General features: G+C 43.1%; 1 protein-coding gene across 4 annotated transcripts in view; it reads left to right on the top strand.

Annotated features, from left to right (window-relative positions):
- TTC17 (tetratricopeptide repeat domain 17) overlaps nt 1-12,800 on the top strand; it is a 166,369-nt gene that overhangs the window by 151,132 nt on the left and 2,437 nt on the right. For 3 of the 4 annotated variants that reach the window (XM_022592214.2, XM_022592215.3, XM_022592213.2), the window contains 3 exons: nt 352-471; nt 1,688-1,831; nt 3,436-12,787. In XM_022592214.2, the coding sequence (XP_022447922.1) occupies nt 352-471; nt 1,688-1,831; nt 3,436-3,567 (396 nt within the window). In that variant the 3' untranslated portion in view covers nt 3,568-12,787. Of the gene's footprint in view, nt 1-351; nt 472-1,687; nt 1,832-3,435; nt 12,788-12,800 lie in introns of those variants that run through there. The other variant, XM_089914911.1, reaches the window with a different exon arrangement.

Genomic DNA, 12,800 nt, shown 5'->3' with positions numbered 1-12,800 from the left:
GTGAATGAATTACCTGTTCAAAAAGCTAAGTAAATTTAAATATAAAAGAACATGGGCGTGAAATATAGTTCTGCTACTTAGTAATTGAGTGGATTTGGACAAGATATTTAACCTCTTTGGATCATAGTTTTCTTATCTATAAAAAGACTGTAATAGTAGAATCAAGCTTATAGGGTTGCTATTAGGATTAATAAGAGGATGAACATGAGTGTATAGCAGACCGCCAGGACCAGGTAAGTGCTCAGTTAAATGGTCATTAACTTGTGTTACTTGTGTTACTGTTCTTAATCTTGGTGGTAAATTAGTGTGTTATTTACGAAGCATCAGCCTTAGCTGACCATTCCTTTGTAGAACCAGACGTCCTGGGTCCTTTCCAGCATGGCAGCCCTCTACTGGAGAGTGAAAGGCCAAGGAAAGAAGGCGATCGACTGCCTACGCCAAGCCCTGCACTATGCTCCACACCAAATGAAGGTGAGTGGAACTCAGAGGTGGGAATTTCCATCTCTCAGTCCTTTCCTTTGCCCAGTGGTTTATTCTGAGGTTTCAACAACCTCCCTCATGCTCAGCCTATAAGAAAATGGCAAAAGGCTAAGATAGGGCGGAAAAACTTATGACCCCACTTGTGCCACCACAAGCCTGTGAATTACACCCACTATTGCGCCTTCCCTACCTCAACAAGATGGAACATCAAGGAAGGGCTTCAGGATCACTGTAAAACATTATATCAGGCGCAGGCATTACCGAGTTCTAAATGCAGCTCTGCCTCTCACTAGGTTTGTGATCTTAGGCAAATTCTTAAACCTCTGTGACCCTATTAATGACATGCACTCTGTGAGTGTCCAGCAAGGACAAAGATGGGTCATTTGTTCTGTTTCTTCTGTATCTCCTATAGAAGAACCCAGTGATGTAGAACAATGCAATATAGATAGCAGTTGCTCAGGTAACACATTTAAAGGGAATAAATATTTGTGATATTAATAAATATTTGTGATAATAATACTTTTACTTGATCAACCCATCATTCTGTGCTCTGTACTACTAGGTGATAGGGAAGGGCGAAGACTCTGGATCAGGGGTCAGGGAACTTTTTCTGTAAAGGGCCAGGTGGTACAAAATTAGGGTCTGAGGCCAGACAGGCTCTCTTGCAGCCACTCAGTTCTGCCATGATAGCATGAAAACAGCCACAGAAATACCTAAGGGAATGGGAATGGTGTGGTCCAATAAAAAGTTACAAAAGCAGGCAGCAGGCTGGACTGGCCTGTGGGCCACAGCTTGCCAGCCCCTGCCTCAGGCAGTGCAGCGGTCCTTGCAGAAAACCCCTTGGCTCTGTGACGGCATGCCCCAGAGTGTGGGCTGTGCAGAGCATCGGGCCACCGACTTCCCTTACCTAGCTGCAGCGCAGCCAGGAGCTTGCACCAGGATGGAAGCCAACAACCGCACTCAGCAGGTTTTTACGCAGCTGACGTGTTTGTTTGTTTTTTGAGGCAAGTCTCACTCAATGAAAGAAGTACTGCATGGGTAGGCTGGTGCGCGCTCCTTCCCTATCACAGACCCGTAGCAAACGGCAGCCTCCCGCGCTGAGCTGCACGACTCTGCCATTCACCAGGAAACGCTGACCACGTTACTTACGATCACCAGAGCCGAGAATGAAAGCTCTTCCCTTCTCGCCTTCTCCTTCCTCCCCCAGGACGTACCCCTCATTAGCCTAGCCAACATCCTGCACAACGCCAAGCTCTGGAACGACGCCGTCATCGTGGCCACCATGGCAGTGGAGATCGCGCCACACTTTGCTGTGAACCACTTCACACTGGGCAACGTCTACGTGGCGATGGTGAGGTTGGCCTGTGAGCGGAGCACACCAGCTCTGCCACCTTCTCTCGGGCACATCTTCTTTGATTTCAAACCCTCTTTGACTGTGTCAGTGTCCTCCAGTTTCCTGTAAGTTTTGCGTCTAAAATTGTTAGCTCTCCACCAAAGGTATATTTTATAGGTAAGGGGTTTGTGAGTTTTTAAAGTAATACAGGAAATTCATCCACGTATTTGCAACTATGTAGTTCCGCACCTTAAGTTTTTAACAGTAATAGAGTCAGATTTACCTGCAGTTTTCTAGAGACGTCACCTGTTCCAGAAAACCTTACCTAACCCTCCACATGGACGGACACACTCTCGTGCTTTCTTACTGCAAGGTTGGGCTAGGTCCCTATGGTTGCACTCATGATGCCCTGTGCAGATTTCTCTTGTACTTTCACCTTGTTTTATAATTTCTGTTTCAAGTATTAGTCTCTCCCCCTAGACCAGGAGCTCCTTAGAAAGAGACTCCTCTTCAGCTCCCTGTTCCTAGCACTTCACAGGGTTTGGCACATAGTAGGTGCTCACCAAAGCTTTGATGAATGATGGAATGCCACTAGTTTCATGGGATACCATTTACAGATAAAATGGCAAAGCCATCTTGTTCAGAACAAGGACCAATTTCAGAACTTAAAGTCCCAGGGGTCCCCCAGAAGCTGTCATAGCCGAATTTAACAAGAATTGTGCCATGCACTTTCGTCCAAAGCTTGGGGTCCCACATGGGGCTCTTCCCACGGTACCCTCAGTGAAGGGTAATAGAATGAGCAGCTTCAGGCTCCAAGTTTTATGTGTTACCCGTGACCTCCAAGGCAGGAGATATAATCTTGGCCACAGGTAGGTCTTGCTGCATGTGCAGATTTCCCTCTCTGCTTCTTAAAATTGAAGAATCTATTTTCATCCCCAGTAAATGCAAAATGTGCTGCTGTGAATGAGGAATTCTGCCTCTCATTTGGCCAGAAGGAGCCATTTAAGCAGGAGATTTGGGCTCTTCTTTGCGAGTATTAGTCTAAGTAAAAGATTAACGCCTTCACCATGGCAGTGATCATTTCCAAACCGTGTTCTTATTTTCAAGTGTTAGGGAGAATAAGAAACTGTTTCAGAATTTCCAAGTCTAATTGAGATACCTGACATGACTTCCATCTTTCCAGTTAACAGTAGAAAATTCAGGCAGATGCACAGCAAGCTTTTGCCAGACATAGTTCTAGAGGTTTCTGTGAGGATTAAAGGAAGGGATTCCATAAAGCACCTAGCACTGTGCCTGGCACGCAGCAGGTACTCAGTAATGTTGGTTCTTACTGTTGCCACCACAGTTACTCCTTTTGTTGGGCCAAACCTCTATAAACTTGATCTCCCCTTTCCCTCTGGTTCTTGGGCTCTGCCATAATTTTCTTTGTTATTTCATACCTTGGGGATGGAGGTAGTTGTTTCCTCCAGACCTTAGAGTTTTCCTCAGAGATTTAGATCCACTGAGAAAATACTGCAGGATCGTCACTACCACAGATGTGCTTTTCACAGAAAAAGAAGTCACCATATATATTTAGCCTGGTGGTAGTACCCCTCTCACTTTTGTCCCTCTGCCCCTCACAGGAAGAGTTTGAAAAAGCACTGGTGTGGTACGAATCTACACTGAAGCTGCAGCCCGAGTTTGTCCCGGCCAAGAACCGAATCCAGACCATCCAGTGTCACTTAATTCTGAAGAAGGGCCGGCGCTCTCCTTAGCTCACTCCTCCCTTCTGTCTCTCTTTTCTCATGCTCTTCAGAAAAGGAATAAGAAACCAATCATTGTCAGTATCTCCTTTTAATGATGTTTATGACAATAACTGAGTAAGACATATAACAGGACTTTTACATATGTGGGAATTGGTTTGTTTTGGTTTTTAAGTTCCTTCTTTCCCCCAGCCAACCTCAGAAACATAAATTTCTTAAAAGGAAAATGCAGCCTAAAGATATTGTGTAAATACTGAGCCAAGACATTTCTGGAGCTGTGCTCTGTCTCCAAAACCTCGATGCCTTTAGGGCTTTTCTCAGTGGTCCAGCCAGCCTCCTCCAATTCGGAGGAGGGCGAAACCGCATCGCACATTCTCTGCTTCCCGTCGTAGCCTCTTTTGTCAGTGGAAATGCAGAAGCCCATCTGGTGCCAGTCAGTGAGAAGCAATGTTCCGCGCTCTCCCCACTAGATCTCCATGCTGCCCCCAGCCTTGTCCGTTCCATGCTGCTCCGATCCAAACTCTCACAGGTAGTTTGCGGGGGAGGAAGGGGAAATGATTTTAAAAACAAAATATTTACAACAAAAACTCTTAGGATCACCTGACCTTTGTGATGTTATTTATGTTGGGGAGGGAGGGGGGCTGAGAAGGGGAAATCAGCAGTGTACAACATCGATATCATTTGTACTTTAATTACAAATCACAAGGAAACCAATAAGTTGAAATCCTATATATATAAACAGGTTTATATATAGAGAATATGTATATTTGAAGCCCTCTACAGACTGAGTCTATGTTTTACTAATTCTTTGTTCACTGTGTTACCCATCTTGGGATGAGGCATGAGTGTCAGCTCCCTCTCTCTGAGGCCTTCAGACTTAGCCCCTCAGGAGAGTGAAGAGCCAAGGTTGAGTGTTCCGTACAATGCTTATGCCTCTGGTCCAAGGAGAGTCAGAAACTCCAGGCATTTGGGAGTCTTCAAGGGCACATACTGAGGACAAAAATAAAAGTTGTTTATGAGAATAGGTCTGTGGTGTGGTTCTTCTTTATAGAACCAGGCTCATTTGGACAGCTCTGAAGCCTAACTATAACTCTGGGTCAGATCTTCTCAAGTCCTAGGTTGTCTTTATCTTTCTTTCTTTCTTTCCACCACAGCAAGGTGTGGGGAGAAACAATCCATCACTAGGTTTTATGGTTGATGAACTTCATTAACACAATACATTTGACCAGGAAAGATGCACAGTCAGCAGATGTTCAGAGTTGATAATTGACCTTCCTGGGAAAGGAAGAATAATCTAAACCACAAAGTCAGCCCTCCGGTGAGCACTGATCCTAAAGTTCGTCGAAGTAAGCTTCGTGGAGCTTTGGTGAGAGTTGTCCCAGTGTGAAACTGAGCATTCCCTTTGGGACAGGACTCCACTGAACACAGGGTTTCCTAGAACATTATCAGACACCAGTCATCTCAAATACTGGGTCCCTAAACCTGGAGCATTTGGCTCTAGCAGAGACTGTAATTTCTTAGAAGCAGGTGAGCAGTCACACATGCCTGTCAACTCTCCTTCTGTCTTTTATGCAGCTAGAGTCCAGCTAATTTCAAACAGTTTTATGTCAGATGTATTTTGAGAAGCAGCTCATTCATTGCTGGATAAAGTGAACCTCTTTTCACTGAGAATCCTTGTGTGTGTCTGATTGTATTTCCTGCCTCCCCACCTCTCCACAATGTTGCATTTAGTTTTTCCTGAAACTTGCAACCGTTTTCTGTGATTTTGTTTTGCTTTTTTTAAAATTTACATACAGTGAAATTCATTCTTCAGTGTACAGTTCCGTGAATGTTGACAAATGCATAGAGTCATACAGCCACCACAACAATCAAGGTAAAAAACTTTCATCACCCCCAAAAGACTCCCTCACTCTGCTCCTTTGTAGTCAAACACCACCCTTAACCCTTGGCCACCTCTGATCTGTTCTTTCTATAGTTTTTCCTTTTCCTCCATATGGTAAATGAAAGAAGTCAGACTCCAAAGGCTATGTACTATATGGTTCTATTTACATGGCATTATGGAACAGCAACGGTAGATGCCCTAAGGCAGAAGCACACTGAAAGTTTCAAAACACAGGAGACCGCTTTGGCTGAAGAGGTGTAAGCAAGAGGAAGAATAATAGGAGATGAAGCCAGAGAGGGGAACCAGATTGTGTAGCTTTTTGGGTGTTTGTTTTGTTTATTTTTGTTGTGGGGCTTTATATGTCACTGCAAGTCACTGGTTTTAAGCAGAGAAATAACATGATCTGACCTGTTTTAACAGGAGTCAGGATTACTCTAGGATTTTTTGACCTGAGCAATTAGAAGGAGGGAGTTGCTATTAACTCAGATGGGAAGACCAAAGTTAGACAAGAGTTTTGTGGGGAAGATTAAGGAATTCAGTTTTGTACAGACTATGTGAAGATATTGGGTAGACAGTTGGATAAATTAGGGTTAATAGAGGATATCTATGCTGGAGATATAAATTTGGATGTCACAGGCATGGGGATAGTATTTGAACCCATGAGACTGGATGAGATCACTAAGGACATGAGAGAATATAGACAAGAGCACAGATTTAAAGGCAGAACTGGGGAATTCCAGTGTTATGGGGTCAAAGAGTTCACATGCCCAACAACAGAATTCATTCCTAATGTACAAGAAATAATAGAGCAATTTGAAAAGTAAGAATGCTGAAAATGTTCAAGTAGTTAAAAGACTATCATCCACATAACAGAGATTATGGAACATGAGCAGGTTAGGGACTTCCCTGGGGCCACAGTGGTTAAGAATCCACCTGCCAATGCAGGGGACACGGGTTCAATCCCTGGTCCAGGAAGATCCCACATGCCGCTTAGCAACTAAGCCCGTGTGCCCCAACTATTGAGCCTGTACTCTAGAGCCCGCGAGACACAACTACTGAAGCCCGCATGCTCGAGGGCCTGCATGCTGCAACTACTGAGCCCGTGTGCTGCAACTACTGAAGCTTGCATGCCTAGAGCCCATGCTCCACAACAAGAGAAGCCACTGCAATGAGAAGCCCACGCACCACAACAAAGAGTAGCCCCCACTCGCCGCAACTAAAGAAAGCCCATGCGCAACAACGAAGACCCAAGGCAGCCAAAAAAAAGAAAGAAACACGAGCAGGTAGATATGGTGAAAAAGAACCACATAGGACTCCTACAAGTGAAAAATATTATTGAAATAAAAATCTCAATGGATAGGTTAAACAGACTAGACACAGCTGAAGAGAGAGTTAGTGACTTGTAAGATAGAATGAAAGAAATCCACCAAAGCATAAAAACAGAAGGACAAACTTTTCCTCAAATATTTGTATTAAATGCTCTCATAGGGCAAACTCCTCACTTTCCAGGCTAGAACTCACTTTCTTAAGCAGTCAAGCTTTTGAATCAGGGTCCAGAAACAGAATACAACTCTTAATTTATTTCTAGAACTGGGAAAAGAGTTGGTGACAGGATTGAAGACCTCTGCTAATAAGAAGAACTAACATCTATCGGTTGCATGGTGTGTGCCTGTCCCTGTTCAAAGTGTTTTACATGGATCAGGAGCAATGGGTGACTCGGGCAGAGCTGAGAGACCAGACTGTACCTCTGTAGATTAAGTGAGAACAGCTTCACGTGTCCTCTGGAGCTGTCCCTGATTTAGTCTTCCCTCTCTCTTTCAATTTCCAGTCTCTTCTCCCTGATGCTTCTATAGCTTTAGGGTATTGCTGGGTCTGTCCACCATTATTAATTCAATAGTTCAGTAACTTTTTTTTTTTTAATCAAGCAACTGTTTTGCACCAGGTCCATATGTTGAAAGAGCAGGGGATATAGACATTTATTAGACATGGAGCTAAGCATCTGATTGGAGACAAGATACGTGGTCAGCAGACCGAGAGTTGCCGTAGCAATCCTAAGAAAAAAGAACAAAGCTGGAGACATCACCCTTCCAAACTTCAGACAATACTACAAAGCTACAGCAACCAAAACAGCATGGTATTGGCACAAAAACAGACATATGGATCAATGGAACAGAGTAGAGAGCCCAGAAATAAACCCACACACCTATGGTCAATTAATCTTCAACAAAGGAGGCAAGAATACAATGGAGAAAGGAGAAAGGGTAGTCTCTTCAGCAAATGGTGTTGGGAAAGCTGGACAGCTAGCTACACGCAAATCAACAAAGATAGAACACACCCTCACCATATGCACAAAAAGAACACAAAATGGCTTAAATACTTAAATATAAGACATGACACCATGAAACTAGAAGAGAACATAGGCAAAACATTCTCTGATATAAATTGTAGCAATGTTTTCTTACGTCACTCTCCCAAGGCAATAGAAATAAAAGCAAAAATAAATGGGACTTACTCAAACTTATAAGCTTTTGCACAGCAAAGGAAACCATAAACAAAACAAAAAGACAGCCTAGGGACTGGGAGAAAGTATTTGCAAATGATGCAATCAACAAGGGCTTAATATCCAAGATATACAATCAGCTCATAGAACTCAAAAAAAATTAAAAAATCAAAAAATGGCAGAAGACCTAAATAGACATTTCTCCAAAGAAGACATACAGATGGCCAATAGGCACGTGAAACGTTGCTCAAAATCACTAATTATTAGAGAAATGCAAATCAAAACTACAATGGGGTATCACCTCACACTGGTCAGAATGGCCATCATTAAAAAGTTTACAAATGATAAAGGAGAGGGTGTGGAGAAAAGGGAACCCTCCTACACTGTTGGTGGGAATGTAAATTGGTGCAGCCACTATGGAAAATAGTATGGAGGTTCCTTAAAAAACTAAAACTAGAGTTACCATGTGATCCAGCAATCCCACTGCTGGACATATATCTGGAGAAAACCATAATTCAAAAAGATACATGCACCCCAGTGTTCACTGCAGCACTATTTACAATAGCCAAGACATGGAGTAGCGTAAAAGTCCATTGACAGATGAATGGATAAAGAAGATGTGGTACATATATACAACGGAATATTACTCAGCCATAAAAAAGAATGAAATAATGCCATTTGCAGCAACATGGATGGACCTAGAGATTACCATACTAAGTGAAGTCAGACGAATATCATATCTCTTATATGTGGAATCTAAAAAGTGACACAAATGAACTTATTTACAAAACAGAAACAGACTCACAGACATAGAAAACAAACTTATGGTAACCAAAGGGGAAAGAGGAGGGGAGGGATAAATTAGGAGCTTGGGATTAGCAGATATGAACCACTATTTTTAAAATAGATAAACAACAACGTCCTACGGTATAGCACAGGGAACTATATTCAATATCTTATAATAACCTATAATGGAAAAGAACCAGAAAAAGAATACATATATGTATATATAACTGAATACATATATCACCCTGCTGTACGCCAGAAATAATACATTGTAAATCAACTCTACTTCAATTTTTTTTTTTTTTGCGATACTCGGGCCTCTCACTGTTGTGGCCTCTTCCGTTGTGGAGCACAGGCTCTGGACGCGCAGGCTCGGTGGCCGTGGCTCACGGGCCCAGCTGCTCCGCGGCATGTGGGATCTTCCCGGACCGGGGCACGAACCCGTGTCCCCTGCATCGGCAGGCGGACTCTCAACCACTGCGCCACCAGGGCAGCCCCTACTTCAATTTTTTTAAAAAGAAACATGGTCAGCTCATTTCCCTACAGGCGATGAGTGTCACCAAAGGGGTTATCACAGGTGCTGTAGGAACATGGCATCCTGTGACGCATGGACAGTGCCTCTGAAAATCAGTGGAATTAAGTGAAAAAAAGGGGGAGAAGTGGGAGGAGTTGGCATCCAGGTAGTGGCAGCAGCATAATCCCAGACATGGAAATGGGGAAGTTTTGTGCATGTGGGAAACACTAGGTTGTAGCTTCAAGTGCAAGCTGGGGAGTGGCTCTCCATTTCCACCAGGAAAAAGCCCAAAGTTCGTGGCTCTGCTTATGATGACTTTCACGATCTGGACCCTGCCTCATCTCTCACCACCTTCCCCACCCACACTCTATCCTCCCACCATGTGGGATCACCTGCAGTGGCCAGCACGGTGCCTGGCACATAGGAAGTATTCAGTACATGTTTGTGGAATATAAAATGAGTTGCAGAAGGAAAGTATGGAAAGGCAGGCAGGGGGCCTCTGCTTGGAGGGTCCAAACCAAGGTTTGTACACCTGGAAGAGGCTACACCACCCTAGGGGACTCGGACAGTGAATCCATCAGAGACCTCTGTTTCTGGGTCTTCAACATTCAGGAGTAGACTTTGTGTCCCCTAATTCTCTCAGTCTTATCTCTAACTAGACTGTGACTCCTTGAGGGAAGAAGCCATGTATAATGTCTCATTTACAGTGTTTAACATCAATAGGTGCTGAATTAAATGTTCGTCGGTAAAGCTGGACTTGCCTGTTTGCATCTCCACAGAAAAGGAGAACATGGGATTAGATCTGACCGTTAGGAGAACCACAAAAGCTGAAGTTAGAAGCCAGTCTCCCCTGCTGCTGGCTCATCCACTGCTTGAAAGATAACAACAGGCATAGACTTGAGTAGAGTCGCTGGATCCAGGAAAGGGGAATTATCCACACAAAGCTGGCCCCACCAGACTGGCCCCATTCTCCTTAACTAGTGGTGCAGGGCTCTTGGGCAGTGAAATAGACTGGGTTTCCTCTATCAGCCTAGTAGCCAAATTGAGAGTAGGGAGTCTGAGGCGTGTGTGTGTGTGTGTGTGTGTGTGTGTGTGTTGCAAGTTCCATTGCTGAGAAGCAAGATATTTTGTTTCGCTTAGAATTGGTTTCCTAAAAAATCATGAGATATGGGTGGAAAGCCCTCCAAACTCCAACAGCAGGAAAGAGAGGAACACACCAATTGCACTGTTTGTCATTCATTCAGCATTTACTAAGTATTTACTACATACTGGGTGCTGCATTCAGTGCTAGGAGGCACAGACATGTGACACACAAAGGAAAACGCATATGGAAGAGACAAGATCAACACACCTGAAAGCAACTAGAGAACAGTTAAGGATGAAGTACTTACTAGAAATAATTTATATGTGGAAGAAGTGTAGGAGAGCAGCTAAGAGCACTAACTTGGTATATTAATTTAGGTAAATCTGAGCTTGGTTTGAATCTGAACTCTACCACATATGTGTGATTATGAACCAGTTACTTCACCTGTGAGCCTTGGTTCTCTCATCTGTAAAATGGGGATAACATCATCTATCTCATTTTGTAGCTGGGAGGATTAAATGGGATAATGGATGTACATACCATGGTGTTTGGCAGTGCTGGCTCTAGAACGAGGCTACTTGGGCTCAGATCTCAACTCCAACGCTTCCCTGCTGTCGTCTTGGGCAAGTCACTTAATCTCAGTTATGGTTTTCCCATTCTTAAAATCGGAATAACAACAGCTCCTACACTGTGGGGTTGATGTGAGGCTTCAATGAGTTTTATCCAGTGGGAAGCTTTTAGAATAATCTTGGAACATACCAAGAACTCAACACATACATTTACAACAGGAAAACAACTGCTGAATTATTTTCACAAGAGAAATTAAAACCTATCTGCACACAAAAATCAATATGTGAATGTCTATTGCAGCTTTACTTATAATCTCCAAAAGCTAGAAACATCCCAATGTCCTCCAACAGGTGAATAAATGATGAAATACTACTCAGCAATAAAGAGTAATGGATTATGGGAATGTAAATTGGTACAGCCACTATGGAGAACAGTATGGAGGTTCCTTAAAAAACTAGTTTCCATATGATCCAGCAATCCCACTCCAGGGCGTATATCCAGAGAAATCCACAATTCCAAAAGATACATGCACCCCAATGTTCACTGCAGCACTATTTACAATAGCCAAGACATGGAAGCAACCTAAATGTCCATCGACACATGAATGAACAAAGAAGATATGGTATATTTATACAACAGAATATTACTCAGCCATAAAAAAGAATGAAATAATGCCATTTACAGCAACATGGATGGACCTAGAGATTACCAGACTAAGTGAAGTAAGTTGGATAGAGAAAGACAAATATCGTATGATATCACTTATATGTGGAATCTAAAAAAAAAAGATATAAATGAACATATTTACAAAACAGACTCACGGACATAGAAAACAAACTATGGTTACCAAAGAGGAAAGGTCGGGGGAGGATAAATTAGGAGGTTGGGATTAGCAGTTTCAAACTACTCTATATAAAATAGTCAACAAGGACATACTGTATTGCACAGGGAACTCTACTCAATATTCTATTATAACCTTTATGGGAAAAGAATCTGAAAAAGAATTGATACATGTATACGTATAACTGAATCACTTTGCTGTACACCTGAAACTAACACACATTGTAAATCAACTATACTCCAATATAAAATCTTAAAAAAAAAGAGTAACGGACTACAGATTCATGCAACAACATGGATGAATTTCAAGTTCACTATGGTAAATGAAAGCAGTCAGATTCAAAAAGCTATAGACTGTATAATTCCGTTTACATGACATTATGGAAAAGGAAAAACCATAGGGAGAACGGATTAACAGTTGCCAAGGGTTAAGGGTGGTGTTTGAGTACGAAGGGGCAGAGTGAGGGAGTCTTTCGGGGTGATGGAAATTTCGTACCTTGAATTCCCCCAAATATCCACTTGGCTCACCACCTTCCCTGGGAGGCTTCTCTAATCGTGATATTTTAAATTGTGACATCTACCTCCACGATTTCCTAATCCCCTTTCCTGCTTTACTTTTCCCAGTAACTCTTACCATTATTGAGCCTACTGTGTAAGTTATTTGTTGTCTGTCACTCCCACACATATGTTCTAACGATGCAAGATTTGTCTCTGTTTTTGTTTTTTTTTTATTCTGTACGTGGGCCTCTCACTGTTGTGGCCTCTCCCGTTGAGGAGCACAGGCTCCGGACACGCAGGCTCAGCGGCCATGGGTCATGGGCGTAGCCACTCCGCGGCATGTGGGATCTTCCCGGACCGGGGCACGAACCCATGTCCCCTGCATCGGCAGGCGGACTCCCAACCACTGCGCCACCAGGGAAGCCCTTGTCTCTGTTTTGTACCCTGATGTGTCTCTAGCCCCTGGTACAGAGTAGGTGTCCAGAGGAAACTGCTGAATGGATGGATGGATGAATGAACGAGTGAGTGATGCTAGACTTCCTCATATATTTTATATTTTTTGTCTTTATTT

The sequence above is a fragment of the Delphinapterus leucas genome, chromosome 7 (assembly GCF_059928025.1).
Source record: "Delphinapterus leucas isolate spDelLeu-1000000601 "Yukka" chromosome 7, BTC_Dleu_Yukka2, whole genome shotgun sequence".
In the NCBI taxonomy this organism is placed as follows: Eukaryota; Metazoa; Chordata; class Mammalia; order Artiodactyla; family Monodontidae; genus Delphinapterus; species Delphinapterus leucas.
Note: the sequence above shows the minus strand (reverse complement) of the source record. Positions and strands in the feature narration are given on the sequence as shown.